This window comes from Colletotrichum tamarilloi (genome assembly GCF_030869305.1).
Source record: "Colletotrichum tamarilloi strain Tom-12 chromosome Unknown Scaffold_9.1, whole genome shotgun sequence".
Lineage (NCBI taxonomy): Eukaryota > Fungi > Ascomycota > Sordariomycetes > Glomerellales > Glomerellaceae > Colletotrichum > Colletotrichum tamarilloi.
This window is the reverse complement of record NW_026849392.1, coordinates 1,014,816-1,034,310: the sequence shown is the minus strand read 5'-3', so window position 1 is coordinate 1,034,310 and position 19,495 is coordinate 1,014,816. Positions and strand designations below refer to the sequence as shown.

The window sequence follows — 19,495 nt, the reverse complement described above, 5'->3', positions numbered from 1 at the left end:
ATGCGACAACTTAAGCAACATGCGGCGATGCGCATTTGTGTTTCCAGAAATGTTTCTGGGCGCAAGGGGAGAAAAAGAGATGGCTCACCAACCATGCACCACGACTGCATTTCCATATCGTCTTCCAGAGTACAACACCGCGGACGGGACCAATTGGCATTCGTCGATTCTTTTTCTTTTCGTACAACCATCCACCCATGCCCGTCCCATTCCATCCCATCGCGCATCAGCCCTGCTGCACCTCATCAACCCAAAGTATGGGGACAGACCGGCAGTGTCCATTTTGAGAGATGTTTCGATTGGAAAGGATGCTGAAGATGACTCTTTTGACCGACCCCCCCGTTCCCCCTACCTCAGGGCTCCCGTCGCCAGTCTCCAACGGAGCCAGCCCCCCCTCCACTTGTGCACACCTACATCTACGAATACACAGGAAGGTATCCGTACCTAGTCCGTACCTAACGTACCTCACTTGGCTCTCGTTGATGTGCCCTGTCTAGTTCGCTCAAGTACGCACGCCCACCATCATTCTCACCCCCCCTCCACCCCAGCCCGTTTTCCACCGCTCACCCCTCCTCTCCGCCTGCTCACCTCTTCGTTCTGCTCGCACTCACTCTTTCTCTTCTCACACCTTTTTTACTTGCTGCGCCTTACCAGGCCATGATGGAAAGGTGCAAGGCACCTTTCCCTGGTCCTGCCCTGCGCCATCAAGACCTCTGGTCTGCATACCGCTCTAATGCACAAGATGCAGCCTTAGTCATTGGTCTCACTCAGATGACATCCACTGTCGACTGCCAGAGGGTCCCACTGCTGCCTTAGACGGCTCTCTACCAATCTACCAATTGCCTACCCGTGTGACGACCTCCCAGGCTGCCAGGCCTATAAGGTCGTGATGCCTTCGCTCTTTTCCATCTCCCCATCCTTAGTCTACTCCAGTATAAGTCATCACGAACACACTCACTTGGGTTCCCTTTTCTATTTCCTATTTCTGCCTTGTTCCCCTTGCTTCTCTGCATACCTGGCAGCTTTCAGTCTCTCTGATCATTCCTCAACTCGATATCCCCCTAACCAAACACCAACAACACACAAACTTCCTCAAGAGATAAAGCCATCCTTTCCCCCGACTCATATCTCAGGGATCAATTCCTCGGTCCTTCACACCATACATCACTTCAGTCACTCAACGTACTTCTGAATAACGTTCACAATGTGCTATCAACTTGTCGAGCTCTACTCAGCATGCCGCTGCCTCTACTACCAGCACGCCATTGACAGATGCGCTGCCTACGGCCGACCAGGACATAGCATCCAGAACAGAACAATTTTGGTCGGATACGCCTGCCATGCTCACTCTTCATCACACAGCATGTACGCATCACAATACTCATACTCCGACTCTGGTTACCACTCTAGCCATTCAAGCAAGGGCTCCCGCCACTACCGGTGAAATGTCTTGTCTTCGGTGATGGGTTGCTGCTCATGGCGTTCCCCCAAGCTGTTGCTTTTCCAATTCGGCACTTGGGTTACCTACCTATACTCCTTTAGAGGAAGGTCGGCCTCTCAAACGCTGCCACCCTCGCAGCTATCTCTCCTCTTCGTCGGCCATGACCGTTTGATGTCTTCATCGGCGCCTCCCGCTGTGCGATGACTCTCCGGCCAATGGCTTATACGGATCCCTCCACTCCGGTCATTTTACCACCAACACCAACAAACTATTTCCACCATCACGCCCTGCCATGAAGTTCAGCAACGAAGTTATCGAAGACAGAGACGAGATCACGAACATGACGGAAACATTTTACGGCCTATCAATAGTCATCATCAGCGCGCTGCAATTAAACGACATCTTCCACCAAGTCCACGCCCCCCGGTCTCGCTCAAACTTCGAAATCTTCTCGACATTCAACTCTTTCCAACCTTCTTTTTCTCTTTTCCCATTTCGGTTTCCCCTCCTTCTTTCAATAGATGTGGTTTCCTTCCCTTTCGACATTGGACATGCATAGCGTTGGTTCTGGGTTTTTTCTTTTCTGCATTGGGCGGTTGGGATGAACACATGCATACAAGAGATGCCTAACTTGTAATTGGGCTGGACCTCATCTTTTCTGCCTTCGGGGCATCACTTTGGGTTTACGCTTTGGTTTTCAAGAGGGGGACTTTTTCTTCAAGTCAGCGGCGGCAAGATTCGATTCTACAGGCATTCGACAACGGTCTCATTTTCAACTTTGTGTAGTTTACGGACGAGTTTTCGATGCATTTGGCGGGCGGGCGGGCGGGAGGAAACCAGGCGTTCAGGTTCGGAAAGATACAAGCGCATCGCTGCGCATGCGATGGTTGACGAGATTACCAGGGTGAGCGAGGTTTTTTGTTGTTGCATTGTTTTTTGTTTTTTTCTGTCTTGCATTTTCTGCTTTCCAATGTTGCATATCAGAATTGTTGCTTTCTCTCTCTCAATCTCTCTACTTACTCTTCTTCTGTTCTCTACCAAGATTTCTCTCTTGCTTTCTTCTCTCACATGATCTGTACCATCATCCGATGATAGACGAGTTGCTCTGGGAGCAACGGGGAAAAAACCAATGACGGGTGTCGACAGCAGAGACACACACACAAAAGGGCAACTGGAATGCCCGCAACGAGGAAGAAAAGAGCGTCATGACGCCTTCCTTCACCTCAAAACAACTTTTGATGCCAGACATCATTTTATTTCGATTCTTTGAGATTCGACCAATTGGCATTTCTCATTCAGGGAGATTTTTATCTTGTACTGCCAAACTACACGGGGCTGTCTGGAACTTCCTGAGGTTGGTTAAAAACACGGTATGGCAATTTTGCCCGCCCTGCAGGAATTGAGCTGGTTGCAATTGGAGGGCCAGATACGCACGGCGATCTGGCCAGAGAATCGTTGTATTAGAGAGACTACATTATCACATATAGACAATCTGGAAAGAAGTTCCAAGAGCTTCCAAGGACACAATTGAGAGACTTTCCAATCGTGAACACGTTTCCCACGTCATTGTTTAGGGCACGTAGGACTTTGCAATGATATCAAAGGTGGCAAATAATTAAATGGTCCGCAGTAGAAGGTAGCTCGGGGAGCGTTGTGAGTCAAGATCCTGCAAAGTTAGGCAGATTCGGGGCCATGTTACCCCAAGATAGGCCCCAATCAGAGGTTGTCACGGGGGGGGGAGTGTTTACGGGAAAGTGGGTTTTTGTTAGCGACGTTGCAACCTGGGAGAGAGAGAGAGAGAGAGAAAAGTATTTGCGGACTTTGGCGTGTTGTTTGCACTTTACTGAAAGGGGAATCATCTTTCGACGAGAAGGTGGGACTTTAATTCATAAAAAAAGAAGACGAATGGAATTGAAAGGATTTCCTCCCCGAGGGAAAGGAAATGCTCGGGTACAAGAGTTCGGGCCATGCAATGCCATCCTACCCGTGGGGAACTTTATTTCGAGTAGGATCTCTCTCTCTCTCTCTCGGTCGTTGGCGGCTGCTCCCTCCTCGGTATGTGCGGTACGGACGGTCTGGCTGGCGGGCGAAGGAACAGCAGGCAGGCATCAGCACTCAGTTGAGCCCGCCTCTTACACGCCATTGGTCGAGGGAGAAGGAAATCTGTTTTGGGGGCCACGACCAGCCTCGTTTGGACGGCCGAGAACTCAGCCTTGCGATGGGGGGTGATGGTGCAAAAGCAGGGGGGCGTGTGTGTGTGTGGGTGTATGCGGATGGGAAATATGGGAGACGCGAAGAAACTGAGTTTTTTCCATTGGCATGGTGGTGGTTCAAGGTGCTGACGGGATTTCGGGGAGGGGGGCTGCTTTCTTTGCCGGACGCACGGAGGAGAATGGAGTGCCGCGGGAGGCCTTTGCGTGGGCTTCATGGTATCATGGGAATGCGCGCGGTGGTGGTGGTGGGGAGGGTGTTTGGGAGAAGGTGGAAACAAAACGGGAACCAAATGACATGGATATCTTGGACGGGTAGGTGGGTACCTCGACTGCAGTTCCCACTCGTCGGGACTCGAGAACATGAAAAAGGATTCTGAGACAGTGGTGAAGTTGTGGTGGGCTGGTGAGTGGGAAAGACTCCCGGTGAGATGGGTTGATGCAGTGCAGCAGTGTTGAGCGGGAATGGAGGGGGGTGGTGTGTTCTGTTGTCCAAATGGGGGAAATGGAGTGCAAGAGACGTATGCATGGATGGGTACGGAGTATGGTGTCTGTCAGATCTGCCATGGGTTGAGCTGTACCGCACAGAGTACGAGGAAGAGGAAACCCTTGAATTTGACGGGTACCTAGAAAGAAAGCCTTGCGCCAAGAAGGGCGTGTGAGTTTGGACAGACCTATCCGTGGACCGTACCTGGGTACGCAGATGCGGATGGTGGGGTCTCCTTTGGGTCGTGTCTGTCTGGTCCCGAAAGGAAGGGACTGGGAATTCGGGAACGGCAAAGTCAGGTAACACGGGCATGGGGAGTGATGTGCCGGTCCAAATCCTGAAGCGGACAGACAGAGACAGATGAAATGCATGGGAGGTACCGTTCTAAGAATAGATTTATTTTTAGACGTGCGGAGGGAGAGACAGACGGACGGAAGGGGAGAATTGAATTAAACAGACGAACACCGCAACGAACGGATGGTGGGGAGTGGGGAAATGGGCGACGGACAAGTTGACAAGCTAAGCCCAACAAGCGAGCTTGTGCGCGCGCGCGGCGCCCGTCGCGGCAGATGGTCCAGGGTACGTGGGTGCCAAGGGCATGGACATGGGCGTGAGGCGCCGAAATAAGCGAAGTTCCGCGCTTGTTGGGGAATAGCCGCAATTGAGTGTCATTTGGTGAGACAGGTGAGCCGGCGTGGATTTTTGTGGGGGGTGAAAGCTACTCGGTGAGATGACGGACCACGGATCACAAAACCCGGGAAGATGTGCTGTGGGGTCTAAAAATGAACATCGTACGGGCAGGGGATGGGGAGCACATGGGATTACCTCCTGGAGGTCGGGGATATGAGATCAATGTCTTGGTGGATTACGCATGTCTTTTTGGGACATTTTTGGTTTCTGCATGGGACTTTCCCGCGTCTTCTTTCTCTTGGTGAGTATAAGGTAGCGTACATGGGTGATTGTGAGTGTAAGTGCAGGTGGTGTGTGGGCTGCATGTGTTTCTTTTTTGGACCGTGTCTTAGGGGAAAATGCGGCGGTAAGCATACATGATACCAATGAGGGAGGGATGAAGTGAGTGCTTAGTGGTGGGGTTTGCCGCTTGCCGCTTGCCGCTGCCGCCCTTGGTGGTGTGTCGTACAGTAAGATGCCAAAAGTTGCCTGCGGTGAAGAATGCGCAGGCTTGAGGAGGGGGGAGGGGGATGATGTGTGTGTGGTGATGTGACGCTCGCACTTGTGTATGTGTATGCACGTTCGTGTATGTAAGTGTGTAAGTATGCGTGGGCGGGTGGGTTTGGAGGGTCATGAGTGAGAGTTGAGTGGTTGGAACCCTACACCATGGCAACCCATCAAGGAGGGTCAAGTAAGATTCTCATCAGATTACTTAGACGACAGGCGCGGGAAGGCGCAAGCGGATGAGGGAGAGATACGACACGTGCCGCAGACACGCATATACCTATGGATGCATAAGCGCAAGCGCTTTGGAGTCGTGCAGGTGTGTGTATCGCGGCGTGAAGTGTCTGGCCAGTCTAGACGGAGCTTGACGCTAGGGCTCTGAGCCTTGGTTTTGGTGGTTGCAGCGCAGCGCATAGTTTACGATTGGTGAGATGCGAGATTTCCCAGATGTGAGGGACGCCGAGCGAGGGCTGGGTCGGGTGGTTTCGACATGAGGTCACCTCCAAGGAACCTCCCCACACCCCTGCTCTCATTTTGGCTTTGTCCTTGCATTCTACTCTTGTGTACGTACGGCATACAGACTCGACGTATTTGTTATTGAAAGCATGGGCGTAAGGGAACTGATCCCTAGGCATCAATTCGAGATGCCGAGAAAATGCAATGATGTATCCTTACGCTGCCATCTAAAGACACGCCATGTCGTTCGGAGCTTAAGACCTGGGCTCGTTTGCCAGTACAGCGTACTCCGTACATAGGGTAGTAGTGGCTTTGAGACATCAGACATGACAGCTGTCCGCTGTGCAGATCGTCCAAAGATTTACAAAATTCAAATTTAGACAAAAAATGACTTGATCAATTTGGGGGGGGGGGGGGGGTAGAAACGACAGTCGGTCGTATTTTCTGCCCAAACGCCAGGGGGGAGGGGCATGTCCCTGTCCTGTTCATCTGAAGAAGCAACTTCTCATCTGAACTTTGCTCCATTTTGAAAGAGGATCCCCCGGTGAATGGGATGCCTCCTCACCTGAAAATCGTGGGACTACGGATACTTCGTGGTTTGATTTCACGATGCTTGCGTTTGTTTCCTTGCTGGGTATCATTTGAGTTTCTTCCACATCGTTGCTTTTCTTTAATTCCCATTCGATGGTCGGAAAGTAGAGGGGGGACGTGTGGCAGAATTCTCGGCATTTTCTGACCTCTGATGGCCAAAGACGTGCCGAAGGAATGGAAGATACCGTGCATCGCAGGAAGGATTTGTTGAAATCGAGATATCGACTTCGGGAGGTCCTGGAGGAAGGCAGTTTGTTGTCGGACAAGGGGTGTCCCAAGGGGGTGGGGTTCGCACCGCGGCCGACCGCCCGGGCCAGGATGCGGCCTCAAGCATCCGTACGGACGGCGTATGCAATCTTTGTTTGTGCAAGGCACTTTGTCCGTAGGTAGCGTACCTCAGGGAAGGTAGGTACCTTTGCTGCAGAAGGATTCGAGGCAAACAATCTTCATGCAAGCATGTAAACAAGAAGGACGGGTAACTAGACACGAACTGGCCTAGCAGCACCAATCGACAGCTTCTCACTGTGATGGGAAGCGATATATTGATGTGCAATTGCGGCGGGAACCGCAAAGCACCGGATCCTACCGGGCAGAATCGATGCTTGGCCAGCTTCTTCGAGGGTTGTCCGGACTCGCGTGATGCTTGGCCTCAGCCATGCTAGGGTGCCGGGGTGAGGGGTCGCGGATGCGGATGCGGACGGAGCGGCAGGCAGCTGCTGTGAGCTTCTTTTTGATCCTGCGACCGCGATATCCGGCTCATCGTGACATACCTCGAGGTAGAAAGACGTACAGTGGGTGGGAAGGGGTCGCCGTTTGACGGCCGCCTTGCCATGGGACCATTGTCAAGCAAGACTACGCCGTACTCGAAAACTCGGAAATTATGCATATCTAGGATTCTTTCCACGCGCGGCCTGCCTTGGCTTGGCTGAAGGATTCCTATTTTGGGGGCTGCAGATTTGCCCAGATTTTAACGTGCCGCCGCTGGTGACCGGTGAGAGAAGCAGAGTGGGCAACTTTGCCAAAGAGAGGCAACTGAAATCCCATGCTGAGTGGGATACTAATCCGTGATTTGAAGAGGATGATGCGAACCAGCCGACTAGGCGGTACGAAGTGATGGAAGGAACAAAAAAGTGCCAGGCGGATATGCATGGGCGTCCGCGGCTTTCGAGGTCCTATGCCCGGCCGGCCGGGGGGCGGGCCTCGGTGTGCCAAAATGGGGGATCCGAGTCTCGGAAGGAGTCGTCGAAAGGGTGACATGGCAACCCATGCCTCCAATCTATGCAGGCACTTCTACCTGGGTTGTGTAGGTCACTGTCCAATGCTCATGAAGCATGCAAGACACACCACTTTGTGCGTGGGTAGACTTGCTGACCTTTGGAGACACACGTTCCGGTGCGGAAAGTATGGCACTTCTGTCTCACTTCCTTGACGCCGCCCAGCACGAGTTGCAACCTTAGTCAGAGGCTGATATTCGCGGAACTTTTGAAGGTGAAAGCTAGACTGGGCTGGGTTGCTGATGTTCGAGACGCAAGGGACTTCTAAATCCAGAGAGCCGGGGATGCGCGCAAGTAATCGATCTTGAGCTTGGTGGGGTGCTGGATTTTGGATTACTGGGTTGCTCACATCGCGGCTATCCTTATTGGTCGCCGTTGTCGCCCGGGGTCTGGTTCCTGAAAATGATGCCTTGAAACGGCGAGATGATACCAGAAACATCTCTTTGCAGTTCGGTTGGAGGGCTTGGTTGGCCAAGTGTGTGAATTGCCTGTCGGTCGTTGCCTGGAAGAGCGTGTGCCACAGAACGAGAGCTCGGAGATCGTCGCTGGCAATGAGCAGCTGAGGAGTTACACCGGCTGGGTGGTGCGGCCATGCGCCCCCTGAACCACTAGGCTTGGTCTCTGTCTTGGTGTGCTCTGGCTTGTTGAATTGAATTGGGGACTGTCCTCGGCTCTTTGCGATGGAAGGATGGCCAGAAATAACGGCGAGGGGGCGTATGGTTCTTCGAGATTTAGGGTAGTGATGTGAGATGTGGCTGCGTGACGAGGCTGGTGATAGGCGTGGGCGAGTGAGATTGAGGCTCAGTTCCTCGTACAATGTCATCCGTCGTAGCTAGCCCTGTCGGCTGTTGGAGGATCTCTTGGATGCGCAGGTGTGTGATCAGAGCAGGGGGGACTTGCGAGGCGCAATTACTCTATAGATGGAGAACGATCTGAGCTTGACGGGAGCGCCACAGACAGTGGCGGATGCGGAGCGGAGGAGTCGGCAAGGTCTGCCGTCCTCTCGCGGGGACGGTGGCGGTAGGATTCGGTAGGATTTTGGGGGAGTTCGGGGACTTGGGGTCTAGAACAACCTGGGGTTGATGGTGATCGAGGAAGACGGGGTTTGCTGTGGAATGAGGTCATTGCTGTGAAGATGCAGTTGAATGGCGATGCTTGTTTCGCGGTGGTTGTGAGATGGGTCATGGCATCTTGCCTGAGTTATTTCCTTAATCTGTGGTAATCGCCGATGGAAAGCTAGAAGGTGCTATGGAAATGGAAGATGGCAAGGGGAGGTGGTTACCTGCCTTTCATCGTTATTTAGGTACCTTGGGTACTCGACCGATGGAAGGCAGGACTTAGGTGGTTAAGGTAAGGAAGGTATCAATGGAAACAACTATTTGCCCTGGAAGTCAGTTTTGCAGCGGAACTACAGCAGCATAAGCCCTGGAAGGCGCTGAAACCTGTCGTTTCTTTCCCCACGAGGGCCCCCTCCGGCGGTAACCCCGGTTCCTCGCTCCTTCCACGGGCCACAGCGGGACCCGTTACGGAGGACATCCGGTCGCGTTCGCGTCGCGCCCTGAGTTCCGCCCCTCGTCCCGCAACCTCACTTTCCAACCTCGGAGATGCTGTACCTCCACCTCGGCGACACCACTATCACACCGTCGACCCCGTCCGCCACAATCTAAGCTGTCAGCCGCTTCTTCTTTCTCATTAAGACCTCAGTATCCTTCGAAAAGAAAAGGCCAGCTGCGAAAAAGACGAAATGCCCACTCTCTCTTGTTCTGTGCACTAGCTGGCCTATCCCCGGATTCATTGTCTCCTCAGACGAGCGTTTGTTCATAAAGTTCCTTTTACCCCAGTGAGTGCCAGATATCACCAGTACCACGTGACCTCAAGTTCACGACAACCTCACTCTTTCTGCAAAGCAGGAGACTCAACATCTTGCGAGATCTTTTTGCCTCATTCAACAAAAGCAAACCGATACAGGTATACAAAACTGACCAGCCGTCTCAATGGATCCCTTCGCGCAGACCACAGTCTTTTACATCCACGTCATCAAAAAGGCATGGCGCCGCCTGGACAGCTCCTTCGCGTCCGCTCGGCGGAGGCGTCAATCGAGAAGGGCCGCGCAGCCTACGCGGACCAGCGCTTCCGCGTCGCACTCGAGCACTTCACCCTCGTCGCCGGGAATTGCCCATGTTCGTCACCCTCGGGAGGAGGGTCTGCCTCCTCAGGTGGAGGCTCAGGAAGTAGTTCCGGTGGTCGTACTTCTCGAAGTCTCAAAGGGCTCGGGGCCGCAGGTTCTGGAGGTGGTGGAGGTGCAGGTCCTGACGGCGGAGACGCCAGCGGGAACGGCCACAGCCCCGCGCAGCAGCGCCGCCGGCGGGAAAGATGTACGTGCCGCGACTTTGCTCAAGCGGCGGCCCGGCACCGCCGCGAAAGGGGCAGCGTTTACGCGGAGGCCACCAAGGAGTGCAAATGCGGCGCCGAGAAGACGTGGGGCCGCTGCCACCGTGAAGGCCACGTCCAGGCGCTCGACTACCGGGCTGCGTGCTTTGAGAAGATGGGAAAGCTGGATATGGCGCGCAGGGATGCGGAGTGGTTGTTAGAGATTGCGCCGCGGCGTTTGGAGGTGAGTCTTTGCTCTGTTACTTGTTTTTTGGACTTGGCTGTGCGTGCTGTCGCTCCCTGGCCACTTTGCGTACTTGTCTTCCTCTTATGCTGGGTTCCATGTGAATAACATGTTTTCAGGGGTACATGAGGCTGGGGAAGATATACAAGTTGGAGAAGAAACACGAGATGGCATGGGCTGCGTGGAGTGCCGGTATCGAGGTTGGACAAAAGGAAGGCCTCACCAGTACGACGAAATATGAAGTATGCGATATCTACTTGAACTTGGTATCGCTAGACTATTCGCTAACCTCGACTCTTGCAGCAACTTTGCAAGATCCGCGAACCATTACACAAACACTTTTGTCGGAGAGACCCTATGGAGTTACCAATCGAGTTGATTGAAAAAGTATTTTCCTACTTTGATTTTCATGAATTATGGTGAGTTCAAGCAGCCCGATACAAGTCCTTTGACCGACACTCCTTCTCCTGACTCAATTGCTGACATGGAATGCCAGCCGAATATCGGGAGTCTGTAAACGATGGGACCAGTTCCTTGACACCCACCCCTACATCTGGAGACAGGTCCATTTTCCTTCACTAAACCCGCAAAAGCCACCGAGAGTCTCCTTCCTAAAAACGTTGCGGAGGCGGACCGGCGGCGGCGCCCGTAGCCTCGTCATCCCCAACGCGCACGCCTTCCAACTCAACGAGTCAAAGTGGCTGTCTCTCATCCAGACCACGAACCCGCGCATGACGACGCGCCTAGAGATCGGCGCGATCAAGCGTAACCTCGAGGGCGGCGACTGGGGCTACAAGCTGCCTCCCAAGCCGCTTTTCTTCGAAGGGCTCACGCACCTCGGCTTCAGTTTCCGCGTCAACAGACCGAATTATCAGAGTAGTGGTGGCGCCCAGCCCTTCGTGAGGCAGTTTGTCGAACGTGCCCGGGAGAATATCGAGAGGATATCCCTCTTCAGCATGCACCTCAACGATCTGGGCTGGCCGGAGCTGCCCCGACTCAAGATCCTTCAGTTAACCGGTCCGCTGACTTCGACATTGAATCAGCTAACCCCTGAGCGTCGAATTGACCCCGTGAGTTGTGCCTCCTCTTCCATCTATTTCTCCTTTTTTTTTTTTTTTTTTTTTTTTTGGCTGTTGCAAAGTTATCCACGCAGTTACCATGTTTGCTAACCAGCACCTGCAGTTCGCCCTCGCCCGCTCAACGCCAAACCTAGAACAACTACACATGGACAACTTTGGCGTATTCACTGGCCTAGACTCCCTCGCTCCGCCAGAAGATTGTTGGTCTCTCTGGCCGGGCCTCCAGGTAATCAAGCTCGGCAAGGCGTGCGGCGCCCTCTCCATGGGCGACAAGCGCCACTTCCCGCCGCTGCACCCGTCCTCCTTCCGCGTCCTCGACGCCCGCGCCGCACTACAGTCCAACCACGGCGACTGGCTGCCCCAGCAGCTGCCTCTCGACTACTCGGGCTACGAGGCCGCCGAGTCCCTCGTCACCTACCCCAACCTCGAGCGCTTCTGGATGCCGAAACTGCCCCTGAGCGTCGATCTCGCCACCGTCCTCCTCGAGCCCGCCGTCCGCTCAGGCAGGCTACGGGAGCTCGGCCTCTGCTGGCGCCAGGAGCCGGGCCAGTTCTTCCCCGGCGCGCTCGACTGGCTTCGTGGCAGCGTCTCGGTCCGCACGTTTGGCTTCTTCAATTTTGATTTCGAGTCCCACGAGAACCTGACGCGCGACCCGGCGCAGAGGGGCCGCGGCATCGACTCGGTCGATCTCCTCTTTGGTTTCCTCCAGTCGTTCCCCAACCTCGAGGTCCTCGAGCTTCACTCGGACCTATGCGACCCGATGCGCCTCGGCGCCATCATCGAGCGCGTCGCGATACTGGGCAGGCTGAAGAAGGTGTACCAGCGCGCGCTGACGGGTGTGGCGATGGACCAGCTGAGGACGTTTTGTGGCGCTCACGGAGTCGAGGTTGTGTACGGTAGCTGGGAAGCTGAGTTCCCCGTACCGTTGGAACCCTTGACTCCCGTGGAGGCCGAGATTGGTGAGTGAAAGTGGCTCAACGTTGGTAGTCGCGGGGTAGCAATTGGCCAAGAAATTGATACGTTGCTATTGGTTTTCTTTTGTGACCTTTCCGTTCGAATCACGTAGGTCTCATAGCATTAAGCGTAACTGCTTGGATTCATGTGTTTGATACTTGCTGTCCGTAATGAAAAAAGAAAAACGGGCGATTTCCACATGATTTTCTTGATAATTTGTGAATGGTTTTCATAACACAGATTCACACGCAGGGTATCATGACACACACAGCATGAATAGACCGAAAATATGAATAAGTAAAAAAGGTGGATTAGTTTTGCTGATTCAAAGCTCCTCGCTATTGAAGTGTCTGGCTGGCAATGAGTACGACAATGACCAAAACAAAGCTTCACGGATATATAAAAAGGTCAAAATGGAATGAAACAAGACGATTTCATCTTCCCCGCCCACTCCTGCCTGCCCACGGGTTTCCTTCCCTGCCTTGAACCGCCGGCCTCCATATATATGAGGCTGCTACAGGCGGCTCCTTCGTTCGCCCCCCTTTTCTCAAACGCCGTTGGATATCTCCCCTTTCCCTTGAAAAAAGACAGATTGATGTTTCCTCCCAAAGAAAAGCATAGGAGAGTTATTGGGGTAGTGATATTATGGGGTGATTGTAATTAGCAAAAGAGGAAGGGGGCCTCCTCTTCGCTTCTAGTGATTCTTTGCAAGGTTTGAATGAATGTAAATGCGACAGCAACGAGCATCTCACGACCGAGCAGGCGACGGCGGGACAGCGACGTTACCCGAGATGAGACTCTCCATCTCCCAGGGACTAAGCGTGCTCCGCCTCCTCGAGGCGACTTTACTCACGCGCCTCTCGCGCTTACGCTTTGTCGGTTGGAGCGGCGACTGCTGGATCTGGTCGCCTTGCGAGATGTCGCGCTTGACGGGGTCGAGGTCTCCTCGGTCTGCGCGTGTCTTGGCCGGGGAGTCTACGGGTGGCTGAGGCTCTTGTGGCATGGCGACGATGGTTTCTGGCGGAGGGGGAGGCATGTGCTGCTGCTGTTGGGGTGCGGCCACCGGCTTACCGAGCGCACCTCCGCGCGCTGCCTTGAGCTTCGCGCGGACACGGGCGGCGTCGGCTTCACGCTCTGAGGCTGCCAGTTTGGCTGCGATGGTTGCCATTGTCAGGGGGCTTTGCTGTGGTGGCGGGTCCGAGGGCCGCGGGAGCGGCAGACGAGAAGGGACGCGGCGGAGAGGGGTGCGGTGAGGTGTTGCGTTCTTGTTGTTGCTGTTACTGTTGGGCTGGACGGCCGGGGCGGGGGGTGCGCCCTCGCAGCTTTCCTGGCTCGACTGGCTTTCTTGGCTCTCCTGCGAGACTGTACGGATATTCTTGACAGGAGATTGTGTTTCTCTCGGTGCCGGGACCGCTGGTGAAGGTGCAGCGGGGGCTGCTGAGACGAGACGCGGCGGCTTGGGGAGTTTCCGTGCGGTTGGCGTTTGGTTTACTTCCGGGGGCGGTGTTCCGGATGGTGTGATGAGGGGTGCGCCATTGTGCGTCGATTCGGAGGCGATGGAGGCAGCAGATGTTGTGCGAGAGCGGTCGTCGACCGGGTGCGCTGGCTTCTGCGGTGATCGCGGAAGTTGAACGAGGTGTGGTGGTGGCTTCGGGGCGATGTCGACAGCGCGGATCGTTCTGGGCTTCTCGTTGGCCATCGTATCGCAGTCTCCGCGAACAACACGCCTTGGTCTGGCGTCGCGGTTGCCTGCAGAAGGCATCTCGCGGAGCGGGCTCATCTGGGGAGGTGGGGGAAGAGGAGGGGAACTGAGGTAGGCGGTGGATTGCTGAAGAATCTGGACATTGGGCTCCTCAATATCGAGTTCCTCAACATCCACATCCTCAAAGATGCTCGACTCATAGTCGCTCGGCTGATCGTCCTGGCTGTACTCTTCTTCGCGAGGAGTTGCATTGTATTCTGCCGGTGCAGGAACAAGATGGAGTGACTCGACCCTTTGCGGAGCAGGGCAAGGAGATTCAGGCAAATCGTCATAATCAATCTCCTCTTCGTCTTCGTCTTCTTCTTCTTCCTCTCCCTCCTCTTCCAAGTCGGCGGTGCATTCCTCTTGCACACAAGACAGCTCATGCATGTCAATGGCGCCCTGGTGGGTCTCATCAACATTGCGAACGCGCACAGGACTAAGACGGAGGCCCATCTTGAGCTCTTCCATGTTGACCGACTTGCCATCGGCCACCATGCGTCGACGCCAACCGTCGATGAGATGGACGGCTTCCTGCCAGCGGTTCTCCATTTTCACCCAGCCCGCACGCAGACGAGCAATCTCCTCTTCACGGACCTCGACTTCCTCAATAGGGGCGAACGAGGGGTTCGTCAAGATGGAGCGCAGGTGCTCGAGGATGGCGTCAAGCTCATGTGCCATGTCCTCAGCCGTGGGCAGCGTAACAGCATGACCATCTCCCTGGCTTGTTCTAGCATCACAGCCACTCATCTCGCGTAGGCTCTTAGTTGTTCGACGGATCAGGTTCAAGAGAGACTCGTTCTCTTCACTAAGGTTTCGCGCAAGGTCCGTCAGGAACTCGTTCGTCTCGGTACGCAGATCGTAGCTGGAGTCCTCCGTAGCCGCGGCGGCCTTGGCTCCGCGCTTAGGCGATATCTTGTCCTCGCCTTCGCCTGCGACGACGCTGATAACAGTGACGGCGGAGCTCTTCGCGGTACCGCGGGGACGGCCAGCCTCGCCCAGTTGCTTCTTCAGGCCGTCTATCTGGCGGTCGCGGCGTCGGACCTCCGTTGCGCAGGAGGCCCTCGTCTGGGCGACCAGAGTCTTGGCGCGAGCCACCTCGTCCTTGAGGCCGCGTACAGCGGCGTCGGCAGACTTGAGCTGAGTACGCAAGGTGTTTTCGGTGGCCTCGCTGATGTCGAGCTTTCTTTGAGCCTCGATATGCTTCTCCGAGAGGCGTGCGATGTCGTTTGTGTACCGTAGGTTCTCGGCGCGAACGGTGCGCATAGTGGTCGATAGGTTCTCGCGTTGTTCGGCATCGCGCTTGAAGGGGGGAAATATAACATCTCAGTATGGGGCATTCTTCCTCTTCTTCTCTCCAAGTCCTATACATCAGGGGAATAAGGGCAAACGCACGTCTCGGCGCAAGATCAAATCATTGACAATGCTCATGATCTTGCCCATGGTGGCCTCCGCGCCGCCCGGATAGTCGTCCGGGTCGGCAAAGTTGATTGTTTGGCCATCGCGTAGGAGTCCTCGCGAGAGCAATTGATTGTTGATATACAGCGATGCCGTACGCAAGTTGTCGTTTTCCGCCATCGTAGGGGACGTGTTGTCGCGGCGAGACGATCGCACTACGAGCAGTGCTTGTTGAAGAGTATTCCTCTTGGTCAGCACATGCGGAGGAATGTGGTTCTTGAGCGGCTCGAAAAGCTTGTGACTGAAGATCGAAAGAAGAGCAGAAAGTGTGTCATCAAAAGGAAATGAGCTATGGCGTTGGTGTGTATCCGTAGTGCCCGGTTCGGATCTTATGCAGGAGAGTGACGGATCAGTACCCTTTTCTGCGTGGTCTGCAAGGGCGAGTTTCTGCTGGATATGGAACTTGCTGTGTGCTGTGCTGTGTCTACTCTTCTTCGCTGTGTATTTTGCGAGGTGGGGGTGACATGGCAACCACCTCGCAAAGTAAACAAAAAATTGGCCAACTCACAACGTCACATGGGTCCGTGGCCTAAAAGTGGCCGCTCCTAGCCCGACCCTGCGGGGCTAGCCGACACTTGCCTAGCGCCATTCTTATAATTCATGCGATATCTGCCCGAGTCACATCTCACGGCTCTCCATCACACTCAAAAGTTTCATTGTATTGCTTCTTCCTCAGCCTGCAGCCTGGGAAACGACTTTGTTTTCTCCCGCCTTATCGACATGGCTTATGATCCCACGGCACTTGGGCAGTCGGCAGAGCCCCTCGTACACGATGTCTCCGGCGAGATATGGCATCCCTTGTTCCAGCAGGAGTGCGCCTTTGGGCCTGAAATCTTTGAGGATGTCATGATGAATCTCATCAAGAACCCAAACATCAATTCGTCATGGCTCTTCCGCGCTGATGTCCTACACGACTCGGACCCGGCATGGATACCTCCCCCTGCACCCGCACCTGACGTTGCCTCGGAAGATGGCGCCGCCGCACAAGTTGTGCAGCAGCAGCATCAGCAGCAACCTCTTCCCATTGCTTTTCAGGATTTCCACAACGACCGCGTCTTCGTGCGCAGGCTGATCCCGCGCAACACCCGCCGGGACGACCCCCTGGACCAGACGTGCATCTTCGCCTCCTCCTGTACCCCAGATGCCACAAAGGTCAGGTCCCTGGTCGTCTACCTCCCCCACGCGTCCTCGCCCGACGCCCTCCCCTTCTACCACCCCAAGGTCCGGGGTGTCGCGCATCTTCACGAGTGGGACGCTGCGCGCGCCGTCGGTACTGTCTCCATCCACTACCTCTTCTTTAACGAGGCCGACTTCGCCGTCGAAAAGCTGGTCCGGACCGCCCGCATGCTGCTCTCCGTGCTGTACAAGCACGGCCAGGGGCGGATCGACGGGTATACCAAGCGGGTGCACCACGACGTTGTGATTCCCCAGGCCAGGTTCCAGGACCGTTATATGGAGCTCAAGCTCAAGTATGCCAAGGACCTGGTGGAAACCTGGGCCGAGACGACGGACCCAACTAAGCATGTCTTTGAGGACTTGGGCATTGCTGCTTTCCTGATTGAGCTCTGGAAAGAAATGTACAAGGACCAGCCGTTCCCTGGATTTGTAGATATTGGTTGCGGAAATGGATTGCTAGTTCATCTGTTGATCCAAGAGGGCTACTCTGGCTGGGGCTTCGATGCCAGAGCCAGGAAGTCATGGGCCAAATACAATTCTGTCCAAGATGGACGGGATTCGCTCCAGGCTCTGGTTCTTCTCCCCGACATTGTCTCGAGGCCATCTTACGCCGATAGCGAGGAGGAGCCCGCCTTGGATCTGTCAAAGATACACAACGGCGCTTTCCCCAAAGGCACCTTCATCGTTTCCAATCACGCAGATGAGCTTACACCTTGGACGCCAATCCTCGCTACGTTGTCGGAGAGCCCCTTCATCATGATTCCCTGCTGCAGCCATTCTCTGGGCGGTCAAAAGTACCGTCCGCCGCCGCCGCGTGATAAGACCAAGTCGATATCCACGTATGCTTCCTTGGTCGACTGGGCCGCACAGATCGCCGAGGACTGCGGATGGGTCGTGGAGACGGAGATGTTACGTATCCCGAGCACGCGAAATACAGCCATGCTTGGGAGAAAGCGGACGCGAAACGTGGAGGAAGTAGACATTGACGGTGTTCTGGCCAAGTACGGCGGCACGGATGGGTACTTTGAGAGTGCGGCCAAGTTGACCAAGACTGAAAAGGGGCACTAGGCAGAGCGTTGTCAGATCTTTGGGCTCATAAATATGAGACAGACACCTGGGCTCTATCCATGTTACAAGTCACATGAAGCTAGGGGGAGTCCAAAAATTTAACATCTTACATCCAATACAGGCATTTACTGGCACTGCTCTTCGACGCGGCTCGTTGCAGAATCAATATCTAGAGAATCTAGATTTATGCTACACCTCGGACGAACGCAATTATTTTACGAAGTGATTTTAAATTCCCTGTTAATGAATCTTCTTGCAGCCCCTATGGAGCATCAAACTTGATGATTTTGGCCATGCAATCACACCTTGCCCGAGACTCCCAACTAGGCCTTTTGTTCCGTTCAAATCGACCCAACCAACTCTTGAATCCGCTTCCTCGCAGCCTCTCTCACCTCAGTAACGACCACTCCAGCCGGCTTAATCTCATCAATAAGCCCAACCCCAGCACCGGCCCATTTCCCAATCATCTTCTTCCCTTCCTCCTCGCTCCACCCCGTCCGCAACCTCTCCCGGCTCTCCTCCACCGTCGCCGTCTGGCCGCCGAGGGCGTGATACTCCCGATGAATATCTCCTACAATCGCCCTCCCATCATACCCTTCCTTCCACAACTTATTATCCACCAATCGATCATGGAACTCCGACTTCCACGTACTCACCCCGCCGTCCTTGGTCCTCACAATAACCTCCTTATGCAACTGCGCGCTCATCGCCTCGTCCGTCGCAACGAACCGCGTGCCCAGCACAACCCCCTCAGCGCCCAGCGCCAACGCCGCAGCCACCCCGCTGCCCTCCACGATCCCGCCCGCCGCGACGACGGCGACGTCCCGGTCGGGAAACTCGGCCGCCAGCATGGCCTTCACCTCGGGCACCAGCGCCACGACGCCGCAGCCCCGCGAAAACTGGTGCCCGCCGGCGTCGACCCCTTGCGCGACGATGACGTCCGCGCCGTCGGCGGCCGCCTCCCGCGCCGCGGCGACGTTGCCGACCTGCACAAAGACTTTCGTTCCCTTGCCGCGGAGGGCGGCGATGATTTCGCCGTGGGGTTTGGTCTCTGGATGCGGGGCAAAGAGCCAGGCTGCTGCGACGCCGTGGCGGACCAGGATGGGCAGGACGTTGGCCGTGAAGTGACCGGCTGTCTCGTGGGACGTGATGAAGCCCACGCCGAGCGGGAGTCCCCCCGCGCCGCTGCCGCCGCTGTTGCCGTCCGCGGCCGGGAGTGAGAGGAGGGTGCGGGCTTGGGTCAGGGCCTTGTCTAGGTCCGTCATCTGGGCCGAGGACTCTGAGAAGTCGAAGCCCGCGGCGATGAAACCTGGTAAGAGGAAGATTTGTCAGTCTGATGTTCTTTTTCATAAGAAGCCGAGAGAGACATTTTGGCTAGAACAAGGGAGGGTGAGTTCGCCCTTACCGAAACCACCGGCTTTGTGGACTTCAGTTGCCATGGCGGCGCCGGCGGACCCCAGCATCGGCGCGTTGATGATGGCGGGCGCCTTGACGTGGGGGAACCACGATACCAGTCTCGAGATGGCCATGTCTGGTGTTTTGTCTCTTGTTATTTGCTTTTTTGCTCCCTTTTTGTACTCTTTTTGGTTGTTCTAAGTGAGGGGTGTTGTTGGCTTTTTTCCCCCGGGACTTTGTGAGACAGCACTATTGGAGAACTTTGTGCCTGTGACGATCGGGCGGGGTCAGCTTGATGTCTTATACACAGAACCTCGGAAGTAAAAAAAAAAAAAAAAAAACAAGACGTTCTGGCTTCTGAGTGAGATCTTGGTGCAT

General features: G+C 54.9%; 13 protein-coding genes across 13 annotated transcripts; 6 read left to right on the top strand and 7 right to left on the bottom strand.

Moving 5' to 3' along the window:
• Window positions 1-19: 19 nt before the first annotated feature.
• On the top strand, window positions 20-448 carry CTAM01_04091 (uncharacterized protein; the record flags this gene model as incomplete). Its single annotated transcript, XM_060520121.1, has 1 exon — window positions 20-448. The coding sequence occupies one exon, from the start codon at window positions 20-22 to the stop codon at window positions 446-448; it is 429 nt and encodes a 142-aa protein (XP_060385542.1).
• Window positions 449-889: 441 nt separating this feature from the next.
• Window positions 890-1,192, top strand: CTAM01_04090 (uncharacterized protein; the record flags this gene model as incomplete). Its single annotated transcript, XM_060520120.1, has 1 exon — window positions 890-1,192. The coding sequence occupies one exon, from the start codon at window positions 890-892 to the stop codon at window positions 1,190-1,192; it is 303 nt and encodes a 100-aa protein (XP_060385541.1).
• Window positions 1,193-1,204: 12 nt separating this feature from the next.
• Window positions 1,205-1,444, top strand: CTAM01_04089 (uncharacterized protein; the record flags this gene model as incomplete). The annotated part of the gene is made up of 2 exons (XM_060520119.1): window positions 1,205-1,365; window positions 1,420-1,444. The coding sequence occupies 2 exons, from the start codon at window positions 1,205-1,207 to the stop codon at window positions 1,442-1,444; spliced, it is 186 nt and encodes a 61-aa protein (XP_060385540.1).
• A 1,078-nt stretch (window positions 1,445-2,522) lies between these two features.
• Window positions 2,523-2,693, bottom strand: CTAM01_04088 (uncharacterized protein; the record flags this gene model as incomplete). The annotated part of the gene is made up of 1 exon (XM_060520118.1): window positions 2,523-2,693. The coding sequence occupies one exon, from the start codon at window positions 2,691-2,693 to the stop codon at window positions 2,523-2,525; it is 171 nt and encodes a 56-aa protein (XP_060385539.1).
• Window positions 2,694-6,021: 3,328 nt separating this feature from the next.
• CTAM01_04087 (uncharacterized protein) lies at window positions 6,022-6,496 on the bottom strand (the record flags this gene model as incomplete). Its single annotated transcript, XM_060520117.1, has 2 exons — window positions 6,022-6,028; window positions 6,333-6,496. The coding sequence occupies 2 exons, from the start codon at window positions 6,494-6,496 to the stop codon at window positions 6,022-6,024; spliced, it is 171 nt and encodes a 56-aa protein (XP_060385538.1).
• A 798-nt stretch (window positions 6,497-7,294) lies between these two features.
• CTAM01_04086 (uncharacterized protein) lies at window positions 7,295-7,615 on the bottom strand (the record flags this gene model as incomplete). Its single annotated transcript, XM_060520116.1, has 1 exon — window positions 7,295-7,615. One exon carries the CDS (start codon window positions 7,613-7,615, stop codon window positions 7,295-7,297), a length of 321 nt encoding a protein of 106 aa, XP_060385537.1.
• A 51-nt stretch (window positions 7,616-7,666) lies between these two features.
• Window positions 7,667-8,455, bottom strand: CTAM01_04085 (uncharacterized protein; the record flags this gene model as incomplete). Its single annotated transcript, XM_060520115.1, has 1 exon — window positions 7,667-8,455. The coding sequence occupies one exon, from the start codon at window positions 8,453-8,455 to the stop codon at window positions 7,667-7,669; it is 789 nt and encodes a 262-aa protein (XP_060385536.1).
• Window positions 8,456-8,541: 86 nt separating this feature from the next.
• On the bottom strand, window positions 8,542-8,817 carry CTAM01_04084 (uncharacterized protein; the record flags this gene model as incomplete). Its single annotated transcript, XM_060520114.1, has 1 exon — window positions 8,542-8,817. One exon carries the CDS (start codon window positions 8,815-8,817, stop codon window positions 8,542-8,544), a length of 276 nt encoding a protein of 91 aa, XP_060385535.1.
• Window positions 8,818-9,679: 862 nt separating this feature from the next.
• On the top strand, window positions 9,680-12,292 carry CTAM01_04083 (F-box domain-containing protein; the record flags this gene model as incomplete). The annotated part of the gene is made up of 5 exons (XM_060520113.1): window positions 9,680-10,246; window positions 10,366-10,488; window positions 10,550-10,665; window positions 10,743-11,316; window positions 11,429-12,292. The coding sequence occupies 5 exons, from the start codon at window positions 9,680-9,682 to the stop codon at window positions 12,290-12,292; spliced, it is 2,244 nt and encodes a 747-aa protein (XP_060385534.1).
• Window positions 12,293-12,697: 405 nt separating this feature from the next.
• On the top strand, window positions 12,698-12,943 carry CTAM01_04082 (uncharacterized protein; the record flags this gene model as incomplete). The annotated part of the gene is made up of 1 exon (XM_060520112.1): window positions 12,698-12,943. The coding sequence occupies one exon, from the start codon at window positions 12,698-12,700 to the stop codon at window positions 12,941-12,943; it is 246 nt and encodes an 81-aa protein (XP_060385533.1).
• An 84-nt stretch (window positions 12,944-13,027) lies between these two features.
• On the bottom strand, window positions 13,028-15,598 carry CTAM01_04081 (NIMA interactive protein; the record flags this gene model as incomplete). Its single annotated transcript, XM_060520111.1, has 2 exons — window positions 13,028-15,322; window positions 15,416-15,598. 2 exons carry the CDS (start codon window positions 15,596-15,598, stop codon window positions 13,028-13,030), a joined length of 2,478 nt encoding a protein of 825 aa, XP_060385532.1.
• Window positions 15,599-16,198: 600 nt separating this feature from the next.
• On the top strand, window positions 16,199-17,722 carry CTAM01_04080 (uncharacterized protein; the record flags this gene model as incomplete). The annotated part of the gene is made up of 1 exon (XM_060520110.1): window positions 16,199-17,722. One exon carries the CDS (start codon window positions 16,199-16,201, stop codon window positions 17,720-17,722), a length of 1,524 nt encoding a protein of 507 aa, XP_060385531.1.
• A 341-nt stretch (window positions 17,723-18,063) lies between these two features.
• On the bottom strand, window positions 18,064-19,251 carry CTAM01_04079 (2-nitropropane dioxygenase; the record flags this gene model as incomplete). Its single annotated transcript, XM_060520109.1, has 2 exons — window positions 18,064-19,031; window positions 19,128-19,251. 2 exons carry the CDS (start codon window positions 19,249-19,251, stop codon window positions 18,064-18,066), a joined length of 1,092 nt encoding a protein of 363 aa, XP_060385530.1.
• Window positions 19,252-19,495: the final 244 nt, after the last annotated feature.